This window comes from Oenanthe melanoleuca, chromosome 2, assembly GCF_029582105.1.
Source record: "Oenanthe melanoleuca isolate GR-GAL-2019-014 chromosome 2, OMel1.0, whole genome shotgun sequence".
Classification (NCBI taxonomy): Eukaryota; Metazoa; Chordata; class Aves; order Passeriformes; family Muscicapidae; genus Oenanthe; species Oenanthe melanoleuca.
The window spans coordinates 126,732,894-126,758,485 of NC_079335.1; the positions used below are offsets into that span (position 1 = coordinate 126,732,894).

General features: G+C 39.9%; 1 protein-coding gene and 1 pseudogene across 2 annotated transcripts in view; both read right to left on the reverse strand.

Annotated features, from left to right (window-relative positions):
- Positions 1 to 3,227, reverse strand: part of LOC130249796 (pre-mRNA-processing factor 6-like) — a 38,869-nt pseudogene extending 35,642 nt beyond the window's left edge.
- The window catches only part of CDK14 (cyclin dependent kinase 14), a 336,272-nt gene extending 310,680 nt beyond the window's left edge, over positions 1 to 25,592 (reverse strand). For both annotated transcript variants that reach the window (XM_056483748.1, XM_056483747.1), the window contains exons 1-2: positions 25,183 to 25,592; positions 18,833 to 18,864 (exon numbers count right to left, since the gene is read on the reverse strand). In XM_056483748.1, coding sequence (XP_056339723.1) covers positions 18,833 to 18,864; positions 25,183 to 25,273 — 123 coding nt within the window. In that variant the 5' untranslated portion in view covers positions 25,274 to 25,592. The remainder of the gene's footprint in view (positions 1 to 18,832; positions 18,865 to 25,182) is intronic.

A 25,592-nucleotide genomic window follows, 5' to 3' on the forward strand; every position in this document is an offset into this window, starting at 1 on the left:
TACACTCCTTTCCTTTTAAGTTTAATATAAAATATATTAAGAAACAACAGTTATTATCAGTTTTCAGGCGCCACCAGACAGTTAAATGCCATTTGCTATCATTATTCACTTAACAGTAACAGCAGAAAACATTTCTTTCATAAACCCAGCTGTTCTGGGAAACATGGTACCCTGAGAGCCATCAGAGCAGGAGCTCCAGCCTCCAGAGTACTGCAAAGTCAAGGTTAATGCCCTCCCAGAGCATTTAAGTGCTGCTGTTTGCAGCAACCTAAGCTGAACACAAGGCACTGTGTGCTGCCCCTGGCTGCCTGGAGCTGATTTTCCTCACAGCAGCACATCTGATCCTGTTTGTGGTTATGACCAAAGCAGCACAGGTAACACAGCAGTGTTTCTGCTGCTGCTGGTGCTTGCACAGACTCAAGACCTTCCCTCTCTGCCCCTCACACTGCCCAGGACATGGGCTGAGGGTGGGCAAGAGCTCCAGCTGGGCAAGGACACAGCCAGGACAGCCAAGTGGCCAAAGGACATTCTGTGACATGTAACATGATGACCAGCCATAAAACTGGGGGTTTGAACTTTCCAAGGTAAATGCTGCTCAGAGACTGGTTGGGATCACTCTACCTGTGGCTGTCTTTACATCACTTTTGGGTTTTCTTCCCTTTACTTATTAGTCTTTATCTCAACTCACAAGGTTTTCTTGCTTTTACTTTTCCAATTCTTATCCCACTGCAAGAAGCAGGAGAGGGAGGATGGGAGGGAGGGGTTGGCAGGTGTTTCATTGCTGCCTGGGTTAAACTCACCACATAAGGTCTTGACTAAAAAGCTCTAATGTAAATACTTGTGAAATATGAAGTTATCATGCTGCTTAAAATGTATGTCTGTTACAGACTTATACACCCATCACTTGCTGAAATGAAATAGCAGAGATATTTAATACAACTGAAATATCATACTTGAAAGTATAAAGAGCTTCTGTATCATAAAGTACTTTCAGAATCCCCATCTTTAGGGTTTAGAACCCTGGATTATCATGAAATATCTCTGTGAATGGAAGCTGTTGTGCAGAGCACCTTTAGGAAGTGCTGCAGGTACTTTAAATAGATTTTACCAATTAAATAACCAGGGACAAAACAGACCAAGTCTAGTACTTCTTCCCAATAATACTGTAACTACAGCTTCTGATCCAGTGTTACACAAACATGGGCTAAAAGTGTAAGTTTTAAATTTTCTGTGGAAAGAGGCTGCATGCCAACAGAAGTGTACATCCTGTTCTTTTCTTATTTTACCTTTATTTTTGGAAGGGAAAAAAAAAAAAGTCTTAATAAAGGAGAGAATACTGGCTTATGTATTTCTTTAAATTCAGAGCAGAACTACAACCCCTCCAGCATCCCTTGTTTTCTAGGCTATTTTCTATGAAATTATTTTCTTAAATATTCAAATGAGAGACTAGACAAAACAACCTACTGAGGTTTCTTTCAACTTAAGTATTTTCTTTTTGTATTCCACTTTTCTGTAGAGAGGTGTTCTATTGCATATTTATGAACTCATGGAAATGTTGAAGTTTAATGGCAGGGCTGTCAGACCCCAAACAACAGGAAGTGCAAATTGTACCACCACTGAAAAAACTCTACAGAGTGAAAATAAAACCAATGTTCACATTTGAAAAAAAAAAATAAAATAAGCTAATTAGACACAAGCAGTACTCTGAAGCACCAACACAACAAAAAAGGAAACTAAACTGTTTCCACAAAAATAGACATACAAAGCAGAAAAACGAAGCTGGCACATACAATAGCCTGTGGTATTTTACTATGAGAGCTACAAGCAAGATAACTGAACTCTTGTACACAAAAGATTGTGAAATACAGATGATGATAAGCACCATTTTTAAAAAATATGTCAAAAGTAATACATAATTTTTATTAAATATAAAGCATTATCATGTATTTAGTCAAGAAATAGAAAAATACAAAAAATTACGCAGGTCAAAAATTTTCCACTTTTTCTGCAGAAGCATAATGGTTTCTGGAAAGATGCCATTAAGAAAGGATTTTTCAGAACCAAAATTGGACTTAGCTGTTGACTCATCTCTGTAAAAGAGAACATTACCTGGTGATCATAAAACACAGCTGGGCTGTGTGATACACATGCTGAAACACTATGTCTAGAGTGGGCTGGATCTTCTTTAAGAAGAGGAGAGATGGCCTTTCATCCTGTTACAGACAAAAAAGGGATCTGAAATCTCAGTACGCTGAAGAATAGATAAAATGTTTATTTCCCAGCTCAAAAAGTAAGGCACACTACACTCCTACAGTAAAAGAGCCTCTACTCTCAACTCTTCCCTGCTGTTAAACAGAAGAACACATGAACATATACACAAGAAAAATGCCCAGAGATATCCAAACTTGCAGGAAACAGAATACAAACAAATTAAAGCAACAAGTCCCTGTGGTCCCATTTGGAAACACTGCACAGGAAATCCCAGTTGTAAGGTGAAACTATTCTGACTAGGAATGCAAACAGAAACTAAACAGAAAACAGTTCAGTTGTAACTTATTTTAAAATAGTTAAGAATTCAAGAAGGCAGAAAGAAGACAACTTCACAATAAAACACTTGCTTTTCATTAGCATTTTTGTGAAGTTTGTAAGATCTCTGAGGAATGTGTTGACTGAATATGAAGTCATGTTTTAAATACTGTAAGTAATAAGACATCTTGCCCTCCCTAGAAAATATACTGATCTGTCACTATAGTCCAGTTTTCCTTCACTGTTCTTCTCTTTACTCTCTCCACTCTATTCTACAATGGATTTGTCAGCAGCTCCAGCTCTCTTCTAAGAGACAACTCATTTCTGCAAAAAGAATTATTTTCTTCTCTTTATTCATGCCAGGCATTTGAGTAAAATAAATCAGAAACTGTAAAAGATGAACCAATACAAAGCCAAGACTACACCTGGAGTTTTGCCAGCAAAAATAGCATTGTTTAACAAAATTACCCCTAAGAAACATTGCCATGTCACTGTGATTTTCATGAGCCCTGAGCTCCAAACATAAAAATGCCAATATTGGATGAAACCACAGCTTTCTCTGTCTCTCAGCAGATAAGCTCTGTGGTTTCTGCTGGGGGAGCACGTACCCTTCCAGGGAGAGTCACCTCCAGATGTTTTCCATTTGTCCCCTGCTCCAACATGTGCTCTGTTGCCCCCAGCCATGCTTCACTGTCCCACATCTTGGGCACAATCTCACCCCCAGCCCTGCCAAGGCTTTACCAGTCCTGAAGCTCCTTTACTGCAGGAAGGCAGAGACAGCAACACAAGGTCAGGTCTCTCTCTCTCCTTAATTCTTTTTTCACTCAGCTTGTCCACACCACACATAGTTTTGTGTATCTGTCATAATTCTCCTTGGTGGTCTTTTCCAGGCTTAACAATCCTACTCTATTTCCTTTCTCCTTACAACACACTGTCCCATGACTGCCCTACTTGGGTTGTCCAGTTCCAGCAAAGCCTTCCCAAGGACTCCAGAGAGAACCTTGATAGATTACCAAAGAAAGAGCAAAGAAAACAGTGACACCTTCTATAAAGGCTTGCAAAGGAAGAAACATCCTTGGCTCCCTCTGCTATCACCTCCCCAAGTCCTCCAAAATGTAAAGGTAAAACCAGAGGAGGAGCAGGGCAGCATGTCCATCATTAGACAAGCTGAGGACACACTAGCAGCATAGCTGTTAGCTTCCTTTCCCAAATCCCTCTGGTTTGCATGAGGGAAATCATCAGGTAAAGATGGTAAAGCTTATATGCAATAGGTATAACAAATAAAGAGGGGATTCAGTGAGCAAGTAAAGACCCAACCTGCCTAACATGAACATCCATAGTATGAATATATTGTGCTAGAGACAGAAATTAATTTATTCTGTACTTGCATTCATGTTTGGATGCAACTGCTTTGTATAGCCTTAGAATAAATACCAAATTTCCCCTTAAACTTGCAAGCAGATTTGTGTTTATTACCTTAGAAGATTGAAAGTCATTATGAATATTTCTAATATCCTTTGCTACTTCTTGAACATACACTTCCTTAAAACCAGCCAATTTTTTAAAGTTATATATAGTCAAATATAAATGCAGCATAAGTTAGAATACTCATTTTCTTATAAGAAGCCTAAAGAAGAGCTCATCTGTTCATATTAAAGCATAACATACTAAAGGACTTAGTAGTGGGGGAGAAAAATGATGGGGGAGACACCTAAGCATGCATCAAAGCTTCACTTTAATAATAGAAAAGAAATAGTATCAGGCTGAAGAAACATTGAATAGAGACTTCATAAGGAAAACTCAAGTATGGAAGAATTTTAATTTTCTCTCCCAAGTTTTTTGTAACACGCTTTTTTTCTTCCAAAAGAACTAAACTAAACCTGAAAGACCAGTTTATATACCTGCTGCAGCTGCAAGGGACACAAAAATTTATGGCATGATTTGTACATTGTCAAGTTAATCACTTCTGCACTTCTTGTCAGCAATCAGTCAAGGCTGCTAACTTTTACCTGAGCAATAACCATTGTTTTCAACAAGAAAAAATTACTACCTTGTGCCCATTTTTCTTATTAAGTATCATTTTACAAATTAAGGCTTTGATTCTATGAGTATGCACATTTTTGACAACTCCATGTATTTCCCTGCAAGCCTGTGAGGCTCTCAGGACACAAAGCAAGAGCACTTCTTGCTTTGCAAAAGCTTTACTGAGAATTTAGGAACCAAATAGTAAAATCTTCTTCAGTAACTAATAATATGAATCCGACTGAGAAATGCATGGCTAATAAAACTGCTTATTAAACCTGCTTATCAAAATGCTGACCCCCATCTAGGTTACCACAACAGCAAATTTTTGAAATGTGTTTTTGTGATCAAATTCAAGAGATTTATCAGTCTATCTGGAGAGAAAAATAATAGACAGAGCAGAAGATTAAAGAGGGATAACAGAAAACACAGGGAATGATAATTTGAGGACTTTAATATTTAGGCCCTGCCTAAGTAATAAAAAACAAATCAGTAATCAATACTCATTTTCAAATCCAGAGTAAACAGTGGGTTTATTGCTCACAATAATTCTGGAGAGAGCTTTATGATGTTTTCAGTGGCACAGGACATTAATTAGAAATGTCAAAATGCACCTCAGCATTGGTGCTTTGTTCTCCATTTGTCTCGGTTGTTAACTTTGGGCATTAAGACAAAAAAAACCCAAAAACCAAATAAACAGCAAAAAAAAAAATAAAATCTGCTTTAATGACCACAATTCACTAACCCATAGCTGATTTTTCGTTATGAGTTTTGGGATTAATTTTTTAGTATTTTACACACTAATTAACTAGTTTGGGAGAAAAACCATCTCCAGGGGACCATTAATTCAGACATATTGTTTATTAATGCATATTTTTCTTTTCCAAAACTGTGCAGCAAGAGTGAACATAATTTATTCTCTTCTCTTAAAAACTTAAATTAATAATAAATCTGGTTTACTGCACTTTTAATTACAGCCCAGTTTTAAAGCATCCCCCACCTTGATCAAGCAGGAGCCTAAGGGTACCATTTTCCAGCATAATGAGCACAATCTTTTGAACTATTCCACTGAAGAAGTTTGGTGCTCAGGACAGAGCTTCATGAACCCAATTTTGCAAGATGCACATCATCCTGCTATTACAAAATGGCAGCAATTCCAAAAATGCAAGCTAATATAAGGCAGTTCAACTCTTAAAGTGCATACTGACAAAAAGACAGGAGTAAAATAGTAAAATATGTGATCATGTGCCAGTCTTAGGCAGAAAAATGAAATAAAGGTATGCCATTCTTTCAAAAGTAGAGATCATTCAGCTGTGCTTTGTTGATGTTGACAGCAACTTTACCCATAAGCAAAGAACATACAGGTACAATACAGCATTTTAAAATTAAGAATACAGCCCTATTATAATCAACTCACAGACCCTTTCCTAGAAATCAAGCATTAGACCCAAAGTGTTAAAGCCAAAATTACAACCAGGAGTCCTGTTGACAACTGGTACAATGAAATGAGTAATTCTGGCCAGACTCTGGTTCCCCAGCTTTTTTTTTTTTTCCACAGGATATTTCTTAATGCTAATGCCAATTCCAGAAGTGGAAACATTTCAGGAACAAGTCTATAAGCAGAGCAGTTCACCATATGAAGCACTTAAAGGCCACACTTCAGAACAAGAATTGAGAGGTTTCAACAGCCTGAATTTGCTCCACATAATCCATGTAAAGTTAGGAACATATCTAAGGAAGAAGTAAATGTGAAAACCAAGGTAAAAATTGCACAGAGCAGTAGTAAGTGTCATGGGATACTTCCCCTAGGTTTATGGAGGAAGAACTACACTTTAAGAAAAGTACCTCCCTTCCCACCCTACTACCATAACCACTACTAACCAGAAAAAAGTTCTTCATTTTTCTCTAATGCTGACCCTCTCCAGCCTTCCCAGTGTCCTCTACAAAGGAATACTCAAGACATGGTGCAGAATTCCCTTTATTTGACAAAGCTTATTTTTGCTCTGATGTTTTTGGCAGCAAATATTTCCTCTTTCCAGATAAATCAATCTGGAGCCTCAAAATGACTGCATATTGCTCCAAAGGGATAATTCCAGGCAAAAGATACTTTATTTCTGTTGGAAGCATGTGGTTCTTTTAAAGGTTTATAAATACAGGTGATTTCCATGTGTAGCTTATTCCCTCAGAGCCTCTTGTTTTTGAAACTAACCTCATGGAAGAGCAGGCAGAAGAGAAGCTTAAATACACATATTATGCATGTTAATAGAAACAAACAGCACAAGAGCCCCTTTTTAGTAATTCCTAATGGAAACAGTTGATAAGAGGTAAAGCTACAGATTCTTGTAAGTGGAAAAAAAATTCAAACCTTAGCAATAAGTTCTGTGTTGCTTGCTCTGGAGTACCAAGTGCTGGGATTTGGGAGGGAAAGAAACAGACTTTTCCAGATTGGAAAGATGAGCAGTGCATAGGAATGAGTTACTAAAGGTAAACATTTTATTACAGATGTTTCTAGAGAATCTTCACTGTTATATTTCTTCTAAACTTTTATAAACAAGTGGCTTAAACAGTATCTCTTAGAATCTTTATAGTACTTGGACCTAAATTATTTGCAATGTACCATATGGAATCACAGATGAAGCAAATCACTTCCCCTTACAGAAACAATTAGAATATAATAGGTGATCACATATGACAAAACTAACAATAAATAAATTGCATGTGACACAAGCACTGAAAAAATGCAGGAAGAAAGCAGCCTGTAAAAAAGTTCACAAGTGACAGGATGGTGGAGACTGGAAGGCTCCTCTGCAGGTCACCTGGTCCAGCCCATCTGCTCAAGCAGGGCCACCTAAACCACAGTGCACAGGATGGGCAGGCTGTCCAGATGGCTTCTGCACAGATGGTGACTCCACAACCTTAATGAGAACCTTCCCTTTCTGCTAGGTCACTCTCACAGTACAAATGTGCTCCCTGATGTTCAGAGGTTTTCAGCTCCCTGTCTCAGTTTATGCCACTGCCTCTGGTCCTGTCACACAGCACCACTGAGAGGAGCCTGACACTCTCTGCACACCCTCCCTCCAGGCACTGGCAAGATTCCCCACTGACCTTCTCTGAACAGCCCCAGTTCTCTGTCACTCCCCACAGGAGAGATGCTCCAGTCCCTCAGTCACTCCAGTGACCCTTCTTCATGTGTCTCTTGCACTGAGGAGCTCAGAACTACCTGTATGGCAGGTGTGGCCTCATCAGTGCTGAGAGGAAGGGAGGCACCACCTCCCCTCACCTGCTGGGAACACTCCCAGTGCAGCCCAGGATACCAGCACCACCTTTGGGCACACTGCAAGCTCACACTCAGCTTCATGTCCACCAGGACCCCCAGGCCACTTTCTGCAAAGCTGGTCAGTTCTCAACATGATAGGTTTTAATAAACTGTGTGGTCTGAACTTGAGTCTGAGTCCCTTTCTTAACTCCAGGCAAAATTCCATCTTGTACCCAGCAAAAAGCTGTGGTGAGTAACATGAGATTTATTCTGGAAGTTGTTTTCTTTCAGAGTGGCTCATACAGTTACTGACACACCATGAGTGCAAGTTACAGGTCCTGAGGCAAAATGGTGAACTTGTGAATGATGAGTTTAATCTAATTTCTTCCTGATTAATTCCTGATCTATTTGAAATCTTGAAGTCTAAGAAGCAAACTCAGATAATAACTAACATATTCCAACTGAACATCTCCTATTCCACCTATGCTCTTTGCACCAGGAAAAATAATTGCATTTTCCATTTTTTGCCTTCCTCTCCAAGAAACCTCTCTGATTTTTCCACAAGCAATAGAAACTGGGGAAGGAAGATAAGCATGGCATTCTTCCAAACCTTAACAATAAAATAAACCCAATTCACATAGGTTTCCAAGATAAGGATCCACTGACAGGATCCACTCACACCTGCTCCAAAGTCTTGCATCACAGTGAGCCCCAGCAGCCTCTTGAAACCACCTCCTCAGCAGTGAGTGTTAAATGTACTCATGAGCTCTGCTGGGTCCCAGGGGAATAGGTTCACACTGGTGTCCTCTCTGAGGCTTAACTGACAGTACCAAAATGAAACATCACTTTGACTGTAAAAGTCTACATCATTTCTGCCCCACCTGTGGATGAATGAAACAATTAGTGCTGGGAATAAACCTACCAGAGCCTCTCAGTTAGAGCATTGTCAAAATTAATGTGTAAGACAGAACTCTAAGAAAAGGATTCTTGTGTCCCACGACAGTATTTGTTCAAATATGGGAGAATTTTCCTCCATAACTTTTTTTTTTTACTTTTGAAGAAACAATATTTCATAGCTTTGTGTTGTTGAATATCATCACAAACATAGTCTGAGCCCATTGTCTGTATGTCCATATAAAATGCATTCTCCCCACATCACTGAAAAAAATTTTTCTTAAATTATTTAAAAAATATATGCAGTCTAACTCATAACTGCTTAGTTACTGCAAACTTTCTCTCAAAGATAAAAATACCATTTTCTTACTGATTTGAACAGAAAAATTCCTGATGTGCTACAGCATATCTTTTTGAAGGGCAAGCAAATTAGGCATTTCCCTTCATCTTCTCTGAGCTTCTGTCATGATTTGATGACAGCCAGACAAATCACATTTAACTGAACCATACCAGAGTAATAACTAACTAAATAAGTGAAAAAAAAAAAAAAAAAAAGCAACCACTCAAATATTTCTCCAGATGCTGTCCTCTAGTTTCTGGAATTCTGTGCATCTCCAAGGTCATCAGGAGATGCATCTAACAAACATCCTGTTTGTATCTGGTTCCTCTCTGTGCATGAAGAGCTAAAATAAATCATCTCTGTTTTTTGCTTTCTTTGTTTAAACAAAAAAACTTTTTTCCCTCCAAACCAAGCAAACCTGCAGTCATGAGAGACTTCCCACATCTGAGCAAGCCAGGACATGGTAAGAATTACAATGAATTTGACAAATGGAACTGGCATCACTCTTCACATGGATAAGCTAAAAAACCTTTTTCTGAGCAAGCATGGATTGCTATTTTAACTGTAGAACTGCATCAGTAATTGGCATCAACAAAGGAGAGCAGGTTGGAGATCATCTAATAAAACTGTGTGTTTAGAAGGCAAATAAATAAATTAAAGCTACCAACCCACATTTTGTGTGGCTTCTGCCAGCACCAGCAGCCTCCAGCAGCCTGCAGGTGCCCTCTCTCCTCTCCTCTCCTCTCCTCTCCTCTCCTCTCCTCTCCTCTCCTCTCCTCTCCTCTCCTCTCCTCTCCTCTCCTCTCCTCTCCTCTCCTCTCCTCTCCTCTCCTCTCCTCTCCTCTCCTCTCCTCTCCTCTCCTCTCCTCTCCACCCAGGACAGGAGCTCCCACCCTGGCTGTGCTTCCCTGCAGATGACTCAACAACTGGCAAGGACTTCAGAACATCCTTGTCACCAGGGACAAGGTGACAGAACCAGCTAAAGAACAGGACAAATTGCATAAAGGCATGCAGTGAAAGTAGATAACCACACTGAGGCTAAGCTATAAATGAAAAGAGGCACAAACAGGAAAGAAAAAAGAGGAAATCAAATGTGCCTAAGAGCTAACCAACAGCTACAGGCACTGTATGTGAACTGTGATGCTGCTTTTGCTACCACATGGGTTAAAAGGAAATAACTAAATTGAAACCAGAAATTGTTATAATAGAGCACCACCAATTACAAAAGATAAAGAAAAGGATGGACATACTGGTCTCGTGGGGGATGGGATAGATGTGTGCATAGGTAGTTTCCAAAAAATAGAAAAAAAACCAAACAAAACAACCAAACTTAATAGAACTTCCAAATAAAGTAACAAGTGAAGAATTTGTTTCTCTCCAATAGCAACAATAACAGTTAATGCAGAGATAAAGAAAAAAATAATTGATTAAGCTGTCTACAAATTTCAACATGTTTTCCTTCTAACAACACAGAAAGGAAAAATTCTTCACCTGAGACAGTATTTAAGAAAAATAAGGCAAAATATGCATCCTCTGCACTACTTCTCACATACTTGGGATAATGAAAAGTCTTCCAGATCTCAAAGCTGAAGGGCATATCTAACCCAAGCAATCACAGCAAGTGGCCTCAGTCAAATTCCTTCAGTGCTGAATTTTCAAGACAGACGACAGAAAACAAGTCCAAGAACAGCATGAAGCCACCCTCAGGTGCAGTTTCAGTGTCACTGAGCCTGAGTCTCAATGTGCATCCCAGTGGAGAAAAAGGAAGGTAAAGATCCATTAAAAATGGTGCTGAGTGTGATTGTGTACAATAATCATCCACTGGCAACAAGAAGTTTACCCTCCCTAAAAGAAACAGGAAGATTCCTCTCACACATATGTGTGGAAGAACACCTTTCTGTACATGTGAGCTATCCAAGAAGTTCACCTACAAAGAAAAGCCCTGCTGAGTACATGGCAATAAGAAAAATATTTCAAGCCACTGGATTTCCTGGGTTGGCACATCAGTGAACATCTTCCAAAGCTAGTGATGTTTTTATTTCTCAACCCTGAAGAAGGTGAACACCTGGATTCTACCAAAAAACTTAATTCAAATGAAATAATAACCTCAGAGGGCCCCAAACACTATCAATTCCAGTTGTTACTTAGAACTGGTTATAATGCATTATGTGCTCTCTCAGCAGTCCTGGTTCCATCATTCACACTTATTTTTACTTATTAAATTACTTCCAATATTTAATATTTAAATAACCTGTAATATTCAAGTTTGAATTTTTAAACCTGATAAGGAAAAATTCCATACCTGAAACAAACATAGGGAGTACTAACAGAATCTGACTCAACTGGCTTAGAAGCAGAAAAGTTTGCTGGAAGGGGGAAAAGATATATTCCAGAATATATAGAAAAAGAAGTATAAGGCAATAACAATTCCTTTAAACCTCAATATCATCAAAATTACATTGTTTTGTGCACATAAAATCCATTTTAAATAAGCCTGTAATCTCCTTTTTCTTATCCCTTCCAAATAATTGACAAGAGATGTCAATTGACTCAGAACTTTGATTACTGTGGATGGGATCCTGCAAATCTATGGTTGTCAGCAATATTGTGACACACAGCAGATCAGGCAGCATACATGCAGAATTTCTCAGGAAAGCTAAAATGTAGACAGATAATGTTCATTTAGATCCCTTCATGAGAAGAAGATTTAGATACAGTTATGTCTGTTCATAGTGTGGCTTGAAAGAAAAAAAGAACAAAAGCAATAATGTCTAAGTACAGAGTAGATGGAAAAGACAGACCTATCAAGGCAGTGACATGATTATTTCTTGCCTCAGAATCAGGAGAAGGCCAAGAACAAGAAGATATGTTCCCATATGGATCCCATACATATATATTTTACATATATAAATATATATATCCCATATATAGCATATTGTTCTTTGTAATTCTATTTAATCTATCAATAAATTACTATATCCTGTATGCCCCAAGAAAATAAACAGCAGGATTTACATGTGAGCACACTTCACTAAAATAATAATAGCTTACATTCAGACTCCACACTCCTGGAATGCATACACCTTCTCATCTGATGAGCAGAAACATCCCAAAATACACATTCACAAGTGAGAGAAGTAGGCCTGGAAATTCATCTTCATTTCACAGTGTTTCTCTGATAGCTAAAACACTTGCCTGCAGATCACAACAGAGCTATATATGTCAGCATTTTGGCCAAATCCTCACCAGTCACTGCTGCAGACATGGATTCAGACCAAGTTCTGCTCCTTTGCTCCATCCATTTTCCAAGAAAAGTTAAGCAAAGGACACAGGCATATTAACTAGCCACATGAACCCTTCTTCTATCCAGTCTCTACAGAAGAAAAGGCAGAAAAAGGGGAGAGTAAGCAGGTTCACCTTAAATACTTAACCACTTTTCTTATGTCATGAAAATATTAAACACTTTCTGAAAGGTAATAGGATGCACTCTCACCAAACACAACTGAACATATCAATGGCTGGGGCACAAATTCAAACCACTGCCACTCAACAGATTTAAGGATGTGCCAAGATTAAAGCTCTTCCTCAGCTACAAAAGAGGGTTCTCAAACCTCCATCTCCCAAAGGCCAGGTCTATCCCCAACACTCAGAACAGTTCCTGTACTGAAAGGGCAGAGTCACTGCCAAGTAAACCCAAAATCTTCCACATGGTCCCAGGTTTTGCTTCAAAGCCTTGAAATTGAGAAAACAGTGCAGCTATGTCATAGTCAGCTTTGCTTGGTGGCTTTCCGGCCACCTCTCAGTTACTCACCAGCTTGCATTGTGGTCACCTAGATCTGTTCCTGAAGTGTCTCACATCTTCCAGAACCTGATTTATTTCCATGTGCGACACAGCACAGGGAAGTGATAGGAATCCCTGATCACCATATAAATATCAGTAATTCTCTGAGAAATTATGCAAGGCTGCCCAAGAGTTGGGCTTTTTTAGGCCACCAGGAGTTTCACAGAGCAGAGTTCTCACAGAACAATGCCCCTTCTGTCCCACAGAGGAACATCTGTCCCACAGCTGATGCAACAAGAAGCTTTAGCAGAATGGCAGTTTTTGCTCTCTTCCATTCATGCCCTTCGTTCTCAGACTCACCTGAAACACAATTGCTAGTAATATTATCAGTCTAGAGAAAACAATTTTTCCCTCTAAACAGGTGAGAACAACTTTGTAAGAACTGAAATGCTGGCACTATTCTGCTACAGATGCACACATACCAGCATCACACACCAGTCCTAAGAGCCAGGGCACAATTCAGATTTGTGTTTTTGGAATGGCTTCAAAGAGACGCAGCAGCAGAGACCATAAATCTGTTGGGCAAGATGATGTCTGCTGCTAGGGAACCTCACAAGTGTAGGAGAGCAGTTTAAGGAACACAAACCATCTCCTGGGAAATCTCTGTCATGTACAGGCTCAGGAGACAACATCATCCCCACCCATCTTCCCTCCCAGAGGTGGCAGTCTGGAAAGATCTTTATCAGACACACAAAGATCTCTCTAACCCAGGAGGGTGGTCCTCCTGCAGGAGGCATCACATTACATTATTGAGCCTTCACCTCCCTCTTGTCACCAAAAAATATTTGTCTGCGTCATGCATCAAGCAACACTTCAAAAGCTGCAACTTCCAATACTGAGCTGTCTTCTGCCTGGAATTGTTTTCTCTCATTTGCTTTGTGACAATGTATCTGAACAGACAGATTTTTCCACCTTTGTACACATTTGGCAAAGTAACCTAACTACTAGATGAAGTTTTTCTGACCCAGTTCCCTGGTATTATTTAGAAAATGTTTTGACACCTATACTTCTAGTGGTTTTTTCCAAATTCAGTTTTAAGGGTTTTTAATCTTTGTCATACACAAATATCTCTCTCAAGATACTTACTATAAATAAAATAATAAAAAATCAGAACATTTATTTAGTGTATTATGTGCCACCTGCATTATGGCATTCAAATGCCTCTTGTTCATACTTTACAAAGCTTAACTTTCTTCCAACTACACCCTTTTCCTTTAACTGTTCAAAGTCAAAATAATCTCTACACAAAAGTTCTGGTTCAGAGATGGGTATCCTCTAAACCAAGACTTTTTTCATGCCAACATCCCACAGAGGGAGTAGCCCTTTTATTTGGGGTGAGAGAGACTGTGAGAGCAAGCACATTACAGAATCAAGAATTAACTTGGCAGAACTCCCTCCCCTTTCACACACTTCCACTTCAAACACACAGAAGTTGTTCCATGAGTGAAATAAATGAAATTTGGCTTCCTCAGAGTTGGAGACTCTAAATGTAGTAAGGAGTAGATGAGTATTAAGGATTTTGCTGAAGTCAGAGTATTCATAACACATCCAACCTCATTCTCATATGCTCACAAGAACGTGAATTTCAGCTTTTCCATCAGAGGAGATTCTTATCTCTACCCCTCAGCCAGCTCACATGCTTTTCCACCAGCATTTAGGCATCTGGTGTCAGACAGCTTCAAAGTTACTGGGTGAAGTCAGACAGCACTATGCATGCAGCAGACACAATCCCAGTATCCTAATTTCCCAAGAAAGATGGCCTTTAAAAAAAAAGTGCTCTTAATATCAGCAAAAATTAACATTAAAATTCAGCTAAACAATAGCAATAAAACTCACTATAAGAGGCAATAATCAAATACATTCATATTTATTTTGAGGCTGAAGATCATTTTCTTTTGATTTCATTGTGACATTGATAATAATTTATTTAGTGTGCACACATATGACTGAAGGTCTTAAAACATGATTTAAGTGCTCAGAGTAACCAGCAACAGAAAGACAAGAACAAACAGCTTGCAACAGTAATTTAGAAATAAATTGTAATAGCAAGCAGCTAACCAAAGGAAGAGGTTACCACCAACCCTAGATGAGTTTAGTCACATCAACCCTGGCTGCTATTTAAACAAATATGCTACAATTCAGCCACTTGTTATTGGCCTTGATCACATTGTAATGAAAAATAAGTAGGTTCCATCATTATAAGGCAGAGTGAACTTATATATATACAGTGGTCCAAATACATCAAAGCAATCCTGCATGGCTGGAAATGATTAATCTGAACTTTGACAACTACTGAAGCACAAATAAAATGTTCACTCAAGGAACACCTATTTGTTTTCAGAGTGCTCTTTTCATGTAGTGCTGCTCCTCAGAGGTGTTCATTTTCTATCACGATGTTCAATGTAGATAATCAGTGCTTCACCTAAAACAACAAAACAGATGCTAACTGTGCCAGAACCTACACCCAGAGAGTGAAACTCAGGCTGCTTTGAAAAACAGGGCAGCTACTTTGGGGGGAGAGGGTGGTTCACAGTTTGCCATTTTCAGAGAGTAGACAAGGCACATTTAAGGACACAAGGAGAAGGTGCTTACTCAAAAAACTTTGCAAACAGGCAAGAACAGCCCCTCTCCCATGATACTCCCTGGCAGAGGAAACCACAAATCCACAAACCACTGACAACACTGAGAACCTTCCCACTGATTTCTGCACGTACTGACCCAGGCCTGTGTTTCAGTTCCCACAATGTGACCAGTGTGACAGAAAGGAAGAGGCTAAAGGTTAGAAAACAAAAAACAAAACCACACCATTACTGCTTTGAATGAAAGACTGTAGAAAAAGTGGTCTGCATCCACTCCTCTATCCATGTGAGTCTCTGGAAGATGTCACACATCTTAGGAAGGTGAGCAGGCTACCATTAAATCCATTAAATGGATTAATTCAATGTTCTCATGGACCAAAGCTAAGGTTGGCATCATTTACAGAAAACTGGCCTCTTTTTTTTCTCATTTAAAATTTAATCAAAGCAACATAAGAGGTATTAAAAAGTGAGAAACCTTACACTACTCCTTCACACTCTTGTTCTCTGACCTTATGGGCAGGACTAAACACAGCAGTAAGATCCCTGAAACAATTCTACAAATAAAAGTATTTTCTAACCTGTAACTTATTCACAGGATTCACTGCTCATGATTCTTCTGGTCCCTATTTATTGGACAGATTCATTTCATAACCAACAGAAAGCAATTATGTGGTACAGTTGCCTGTCATGTCTGACATCTTAATTTTTAGAAGTTTCTCTTCAAAAGACAGACAACTTCCTGTAGTGTTGTACATTTTTCAGCTGCTGCAAGCAATTGAAGCAGGTAGAATTAAGAGCCACTGAACTGCTCAATTTATTCCTCTCAGTTCCTGAGAGACACACAAGCAAGCACCTCATGTAGCACCTACAATATGCAGAATAAAGTGACAACCTATTCAGCTGCAAATGCAGACCTGGCAGCTTTAGAAGGGTCATCTTCCTCTTCATGCCACCTTCTCTCCTCCATCAGAGGTATCAGGTCCCTGCTGGCCAACTTCTGCTCCTGGTGTTATGGTCACCACTTGAAAGGCTGAAACAAGAGTCCTCCTCCTCTACCTGTCAGAGCACAAAGTCCCTCTGCAAGTTCATCACTCTTGCTCAAGCCCTGCTTCACAGGCAACCTCCCTCTGGAAAGGGGAAGCAGGCTGAGAAGAGATACACAGCACCTGTCAGCAGCATAAATGAGCATCCTTTCACCAACCATACAAGGAGAATGTGCTGCTTGTTAAATGAAATTTCTGTTTCAATAGCTGACTATTTATTTTTTTTGTAGTAGGAGGCCCAAAGCTGACAGCTTTTGGACAGCCTGGAAAACTACTTTCTCTCTCTCCTCTGATCTGATATTCCCATTTATTGTCATCTTAACTTCTTCAGAACTGCTTCCCTGTTACATCAATACTACATGTACAAGACAGCTTTTTTTCATATCCTGCTATGGTCTTAGTAGTGTTTTTCAGGATGGCCTCCTAAGACCAATATGTGCACCCACTCCTCTGCTCACAGATACTGCCTTCCTTAGAAGTAGGTGTTATTAAATCAGGTACATTATTGTTACCAGCATCTGTTTCATCTTCTGATTTGAAGGATGTTTGAAAGGAAAGGAATTAAGTGATACCTGGTACAGCTCATTCTCTGATTCATATTTCAGGCTAGAAAATCACCAGGAACTGTGTACAATTTGAAGAGATAATAAGGACAACATAAAATCTCAACACATTTTTCTTTCTTCTAAGAAATGACACCTAAAGCTATGGAATCAATTGATGCAAATGTCACATCAAGTTCCTCTATACTTACAGGAAATAGAAGAAAATTCTTTTGTGTACCCTTCCCACTAGATGTCCCTTACTGCTTCTGCAGTAGCTCATTGCAACAATCTGTCAGATTCCATTAAAAACATATTTGAAAGATTATTTCTTCCCTAACCCCCTTGAATTTAAATAAAAATTTGCTCAAGTTGTCTTCTGTTAAAGCAGAAAATCAGGTTTAAAGAAAATAATGCAACCTGCAGATAAACAATGCTGGGGAAGGGAAGGGGACAGAAGAACTGCCATCTTCATATGCCAATGCTTTTTAATAGATCCTTTCAAATTCTGACTCAAGTTTAATACAAGGTATTACTACTTACTGAGAGGTTATAGCACAGCTATACCACTGCAGCCTTCAGAAGGAAATACTGAACAAACCAGATTTGTAAAACAAGGATTCAGAGTTTACTAACCACATATCTGCACATATTTGCACAGGTGTAACTTCTAGGGAGGAATCAAGTTCCATGTGTGTTACAAGAGAACTAAAATAGTCAGAACCACTGCTTGATGCAACAGAGCTCCTGAAAAGAGAGCCTGACCCCATGACCTTCACTCCAGACCTGAGAGGGGTCAAGGTGAGTGAGATTTTGCAACACATCAGAAAATCACAAAGCATTTATATTGTTACTGCTGTATTTTAGCATCAGTGTGATCTGTTTAGAAAGAGATGGAGTCTGATTTGATCCAGAATCCAGGACATTACATCATCATTTATTTATTCTAGAATCTGGCATTACACAACAGCTATCTCACTCTATTCAGCCAAGAATTTAAGCTTACAGCAGGCAACGAAGAAGAAATGCCAGAAGTGTAACATCAACACATGAAAACACTTCCATTTGCTTCCAGCTCTGGTGGCAGAGGGAAGTACAAGGCAAGCATTGACTACAATATCACCAGTCATCACACCAAGGTCCTGCATGAACTTGCTCTGTGGGATAACTTGCACTGACCTGGAACTCTCAAGCACAAATCATGAGCAGCATATTTTACAAGTTAACTTGGGAATCATATCACAGACAGGTCAAGACCTCAAACTGATTAGACTGAATAATCAAGTATCAGTTTTACCAATAGACTGGATGCTGGTTTTGTGCTGTTGGGTTGGGTTTCTTTTTAATTTCATAATAAGCATCTCTCAGTTGACATATTCAGCAAGAAGCCAATGCAGCAGCACTTTACATAAAGTGTTCTCTCAGGAGTGAAGATTTCTCCCTGCCTGTTACAGTACAGGCCTTCACTTACAGGAATTATCACAGGCAGAGTTCTATAAAGTATTTTCCCTGCATGCAACATTTCTCAGCATTGAACTGTTTTAAATGGCCACTTTTCTTAAAACATTCAGTTGTATTAAATCAAAAAAAAAGCCCCTAAGTGTTCCTTTCAGACCCTTTGACTAACAAATTCTTCTGGTAGTTATTTGTAAAATGAAAATATGAGCAACATGCATGTGTTAATTCACATGCACATCATGACACTACTATCTGTGGGTTTCTGCTAGCATCAGTGACAAATACTAAAGGCATACCTGGACTATGCAAGGTACAAAGACATTTAACCTACCTCATCAAAGCTGCTATCTTCCTTCTTCAAGGCTTTAAAATAAAAAGAAAAAATAAATTATTATCTGTATGCATTTCAATGAACAAAAAACACCAGAAAAGAAAAAAAAAAAAAAGAGAAAAAAAAAAAAAAAAAAAAAAATACCCAGAGCATCATTTCCCTGTTATAATAGGAAAGAACAGGCTGGTGTGAAAAACAATTTTATACTCAAAATATGAATCTATAAATGCAATGTAGAACTGCACAGAGAGTTTCTAAGAAAGTAAATTTACATATTTATGAAAAACATCCTCTCAGGTTAAAGAAAATAAAGAGTTTGTAAGGGTGAGTTTGGTTTTTAAATTTTAACTCCCAGTGAGTATGAAAACCCTTTCTGGAGAGCTTGACTGAACTTCAAAAGGGAAAAGTGTAACAAACACCTAACCATGTATTTAGTTTGTCAAGTACTAACTCTTTATGAAGTAGTATGCATTGTAATATGCTTTTTTCCTTTATCTTTTTTTCTTTTATAATTTTTAGAATGACTTACACTACAGCAGAAGAGATTTCTTTCTTACACTGTTACCAAGCAATTAATCAACAAACACAGGAGAGAAAAACAGTGCAGAAAACGTGAACTGGTGAGAAAATGAAGACACAAATGGTTCTGCAGTTGTAGCAAAGATTAAGCTGATGAAAAGTTTTCCTTTAGCATACTAGACATCTTAATTGAAACATGAAGAAAATTAATTCCTCCAAATCTGCACTGAACTGTGTCAGTCCAAAGGTAGAGACTGGTTCTTTTTCTCAACCAGACCCACGAGGGACTGCACTTTGTGTGCTGATGCTGTGACCTGAAAGTGCTCTTTGTTTCCCTCTCCTGGAGAGCCAAAATTAAATAAACCATTGCACTGGTGATTGCACTGTTTCTTCTCAGTTTACATCACACAGGTCCTCAGTTTGAGGGAGGTCATCTAACAACCACACAGCTCGTGCAGAGCTGCACCAGAAGGGTCTCTCCTCATCATTCAAGCAGCACAATGTTTCTTACTCTCCTTCCTGCATATTTCTGCAGGAGACAAATATTTAAGCACCTAGCATGGTTGAGGATCTAGACTCCAGTAGTTCTTTTCCTCTTTTAGATGCTCCTTCTGCCTTCAAATCACTATTAATTTCTAAACCTCTTCCAAGTCTTGTCTTCAGGAGCAACTGTGTTACCAGCTCCAAAAACAAAAAACAACCAACAAAAAATTAAAACAAACCACAAAAGACCAAAACAAAAAGACCCCAGAAAACCCCCAAAACAAACAAACTAAAAAACCAAAAACCACAGCAACAACAAAAACCAACCAAACAAAACAAAAATAAAAGTAAACAAAAACCACAACAAACAAGCAAAAACAAAACAAGAGCAATGCCAAAGCTGTAGAAGCTGTATCAGAGGTGGTACAGAGGCAGTACCACCTGTGCTGCATCTCCAGAATCTCCACCATGGGCAGCAAGGCACAAACCCCAGTTATCTTTGCACAGAAAAGCAGGGAATGTCCAGTCTTCCCTTCCCTTTAAAATCCCCTTTCTTTAGGACACAAAACATGGCTTCCCTCAAACCTCTGAAAATCACTGCTTCACAGTTACTCATCTGGGCTTCATGCTCAGTGACAAAAATAATGAAACAAACTCAGGTTTGTTGCTGAGGAGATCTGTACACATTGTACTTTTTGACAGTTAAATATATTTTTATGGTTTTGAAGGGTGATCAAAACATTTTCAGACTGCCAGTCCCAAGTGCTCAAACTATGAGAAGGAAAGTGAAGGAAAGTGAAGGAAAGTGAAGGAAAGTGAAGGAAAGTGAAGGAAAGTGAAGGAAAGTGAAGGAAAGTGAAGGAAAGTGAAGGAAAGTGAAGGAAAGTGAAGGAAAGTGAAGGAGAATCCCCAACCTGTGGAACACTTTTTAAGAATGTGCTTCTGATCTTCTCAATCACCATTCAGGTCACAATGCCATACAAGCTATAAATTAGTAAATGACACACCTAGGCTGTGCTGACAAGCTTTTCTCCCTTACCAGAACACAAAATTTTCACACTACCAGAATATTACAGGAATAGCCAAACAGACAGCTAAACAAAATTTACAGTGTAACAGAACAAGAAATGGGAAGATATTGGTCCAATGCCAATATCTGGCTTGTGTTTAGTTTCTACCTTTGACTAAAAGGGCTTTTAAGAATCACAAGAAGAGTATGGGAGTTCTGGCCACCCATTTAATGAGATTCTGTTTAATAACAATATCAGTCTCAAAAAATTCATTATATAGCATCTCCCAAAGAAAACAACAAAGCAGTACATTTTATAGAACAAACTATATTAAAAATATTTTTTTCTCTCTGATGCAATCTTTTCCTTTTTAAACTGTTTAAAAAAAAGTTCTGCTGAACTTAAAAAAATAAACTATTTACAAATGAACTTCTCATTATCTCAGGTATGTGAGCTATGTGGATGTACATCAGAGGAGATTAGTGGAGATAACCTTTGTATCAGTGAGGAGCTAGCAACAAAGCCCAGGGATGCTCAGAAAGGCCACAGACTGCTTTCAGCACACTGTGATCAATCTCAACAATGTTTTCTCTCTTTCTTTCTCTCTTTCTTTCCTCCTTCCTTTCTTTGTAACCTGGTGTTAGTTTTTGGCTAAAGCAACTCATAAGAAAATAGAAGTTAAATGGCATGAGCTGAAGAGGTCTCAAAGTGATTCTGGTACTAAATGAACTTCAACAAAGGCATAGCTAAGAACTCTCCACATAACTCAAAGATGACTACTACTTTTATTAAATTATTCACTAATAATTTAATTACATAATTATCAAAGGGCAAAACTAGGAACCAAACTTAATAAAGGTTTAAATGCTAAATTAAACAGTGAGTCAACAGAATCTCTAGAAGTTGGTTAACTGTTCACTTACATGGTCCACACATTCTTTAAGCAAGGAAACCAAATTTTTTAAACTAATATGGATGTTCATATAAAAATGAATAGGCTGGCAGAAACTTATGAATGAAAAGAATTATGTATATTTTTCAGATTATCAGCAATACAAGTTCTTTATGATGAGATAACTTTTAAGAGGGACACTCCTTTAAACAACAGAAAGCAGAAAGGGTACCTAAGCTGCAAAGATAGAACATTTCTCTAGAATTGGAAGTGTGCAATTTCTGCAGCAAAGAGCCATTCTGTAGCACCACAGGCCACACACATTTCCCCCAGCACACCACAGCACTGTATCATCCCCTGTCAGATTTGCACACAATGGCACAAAGTGAATGCTCAGGAAAAGGCTCACTGAATGGGCAATTTCACACATCACAATTTTCAACTCAGCAAAATAAACATTTCCAATATTAGGTGCTCTAACAGTTACAGGACTAAGCCCAGTTTTGTTTGATGAGCCAGATCTTCATCACCCTCTTCCAGGAAAGCCACTGGCTGCAAAGCATCAGTTCACAGTTAAGAAAATGGGTCAAGTCTTCCTGAAGCTGCAGTTGGCACCCTTTGGGCCTCTGCTGTGCCCCAGGAATAACTGCACTGTCTAGAGATGGTGGAGAAATAGCTTCAAACATTACCCAACATACTTCACTGCACTGTAAAAAAATCATAAATTAATTGCAGCTAAAGCTTCTCAAATTGAGAGGATTACTTGGTGGAGAGAAATGAGTCTGAAATGCAGTTTATTGAGTGTTAACCCACAAGCTCTAACAAAAAATAAAGCTCACTGCCAGTGACAATCAGGATACATTTCCATCACTCTTATCCAAGAGGCTAACATAAACTTGGGTATCAAAATCTGGTACCAAAGTTTGGGGTCTTCCAGTGTAGAGAGAACTGCATTTGGTAGATGGAATACTGCCAACACTGGGGGAAGGCAGTGCTTTATCATTTCAGGAATGATCATCAGATCTTTCCTACTGCAACACATGAAGGTTTAACTCACTAATGTTTGATTCAAACCCTACAGTACTCTCACATAATTTATATGACTATGCTCATGATACTGTGTTGCATACTTTAGCCTACAAAAACACAGACATTGGAACAGAACAGAAAAAGTTTATATATCATCACTGTTTTATAGAATCACAGAATGGTTTGAGTTGGAGGAGACCCTGAAGATCATTCCAACTCCCCTGTTATGGGCAGGGACAATTTGCACTACACCAGGTTGCTCAAAGCCCCATCCAACCTGGCCTTTACCACTGTCAGGAATTTATGACAAATCACAACTGAACAGATGACTGAAAAAGTTACAATTTAAATACTTTTTTTATTTGTAATTTGCTAACCATACCAAGAAACCAGCATTTATAAAAAGAGCTTTAAAACCCAAATGTCAAATACCTAGAAAAACTTTTTCCAATGAGGTTTTTGTTTTCTCTCCTTCACTTCAATATAAGAGTTAAGTACAGCACATGTTTTAACCAAGGATTTCCTGGTATGCAAGTTTAGAATTTCTTTGCTTGGGCTTATCTGTGGCTCTGGTATCAGGGGGTGGACCATCTTCAAACCTCATACAGAAAAATTAGAAGTTTTGTTGCTCAAAGTGCAGTTACCAGAATGATGACCAATATATTTGAGCATCTGAAGACTGAACAAACTTGCTGGGAGCAGCTGTGTTTTAATCACAAAACAACCAGCAGCAAACAAACAAACAAACCACATTCCAGATCACACACCTACACTTCTGCACATATACACACAGGACTGGAGGAGCTTTCAGACATCCTTGTATCTAAAACCAGGCCACAGCTCCCAAGGAAACTAAAAGCTTGTTTAATTTGTGCAAAATGACAAAAAGAGATAATCACCCAACCGAGCCAAATAAAACATGCAGAAATTACCAGCCAGAGGGGCCTTGATCCCTAAAAGGCATTAACAGGACTGTCACTGTTACAACAAAGCAGCATCCTCATTCAAAACATTTTCTTTGTTAATGACTTCCACCATTAGTAAAACCCTTTCACAGCTCTGTGGAAGAGGGTCTCTCTGTGTTTATACACGCACAGAGACATAGAACAGACCAAACACCTGACTGCTTCATTTTTTTTTCTTCTAATCAAATGAAGTTATATGTATTTTACAAGTTTAAGACTGATGATAGGTGAAAGCTGTTTCCATATGGGGACAGAGAGATTTGTAACAGTGAAATTATATTTGCTTTACCACTGAAATTTTGCATTTCCCCTTGAAACTCTCTGGTTTACAAGTAAGAAAAAGCTTTTCTCAGTCTTTTCAATCCTGGAGTAGGACAATAAAAAATACCTGATTTCAAACACAATCATCCACTTAAAACTTGCAGTACTTGGATGCATACACAGCAATGAAAAATTAAAACGCCCAAGTGTGCCAGCACATCTCCTAGGTGGGGTTCTGGGGAGAGCCCAGCTCCAGGCTCCGGGCTGCACCGGCACTTCACACACCTCACACCCTCTCAGCGGGACAAAGCAGCTCTGCAAGCTGACCCTGCCAGGATGGCTGTAAGGGAAGAGCTCCCAAATGGACAGGGCACGGCTAAGGACTGTGCAATACAGAAGGACTACAAGGACAGGAGCTGCTGCATCTGCTCTCGTGTTACTGCACTTCTCCACTGCTCTGTCCCACCAACTCGGGGACACTTCTCACCGCCTCTCAGAGGACCTTCTCTCCCTGCTTAGCTGCGTGTTGATGATGTCACTGGGAATTAATGCTTTAAACAGTGAATTAAGCAACACAGCATGCCAAACACTCGGAGAAACACCAGCCCGAGCAGACCAGAACTCTTTGGCATTGTTCTCAATAACAAATTCAACTGCAAAATAAACTGGTGTCAAAGCCAGAACACGGCGTGGTGGCATCGGGAGGTAACACGCTCGGCACTGGCATTCACATGACGCTGTCTCAGGATGCTTTATGGCAGTGACAGAGCGACAAGACTTCACAGCAGATGACAGACAGACTTCTTTTGTCTGGCCCCCTAAATCACTGGGCCGCTTTTACCTGCTTCAGCATCTCAACTAAAAACAACCTGCAGCCCGTACAAAAAATAAATTACCAGACCTGCAACAAAATGAAAATAACCGACTGCTTTCTGTCGAGGTTTCTCTTTGGCAATGGGGGCACATGAGCCAACTCTCATGTACAGTTTGTTCTTCCCAGCCGATTTTGGGCTAACTCCATCACAGATCCAACCAGCACTGCTGGGGCTACCGGAGTTCTTTATTTCCCGAGCTCTCTTCCCAAGGAACGTTTTTGGGAAGGCGTCGCGCGGCTGTTCCCAGCCCGGCAGCGCTGTTCCCACCGCCCCGTCCCCTCCCTGCCGGGACGCCCGGGCCGGGCCCGGCACTCACCTATTCGGCCGAAGCTCTCCGACAAAGTTCTCCGCAACTTTTTCATCCTGCTGATCTTCTCGGCGGACTGCGAGTCGATCATGTCACACATCGGGGGGCCACCCCCCGCTCCCGCCGGCCGCCACCGCCGCTCGCCCGGCTCCGGGGGAGGCGCGGCCCCTCCGGCCCCGGGGCTGTCCCCACGGCCCGCGGAGCCCCGGGACAGCGCCGGTCCGCCCGGCCGAGGAGCGCTACGCCGCGGCCGGGGCCGCTGGAGCCGCTGGAGCCGCTGGAGCCGCTGGAGCCGCTGGGCTGCGCCCCGGCAGCGCCCCGCGCATCGCCCCTGCCGTGCCCCGCGGCCGGAGCAGCGCCGGGAGCGCCCAGGGAGCGCCGCAGAGCCCGGGCAAGGCTGCGGGCGGCGCGGGGACGGA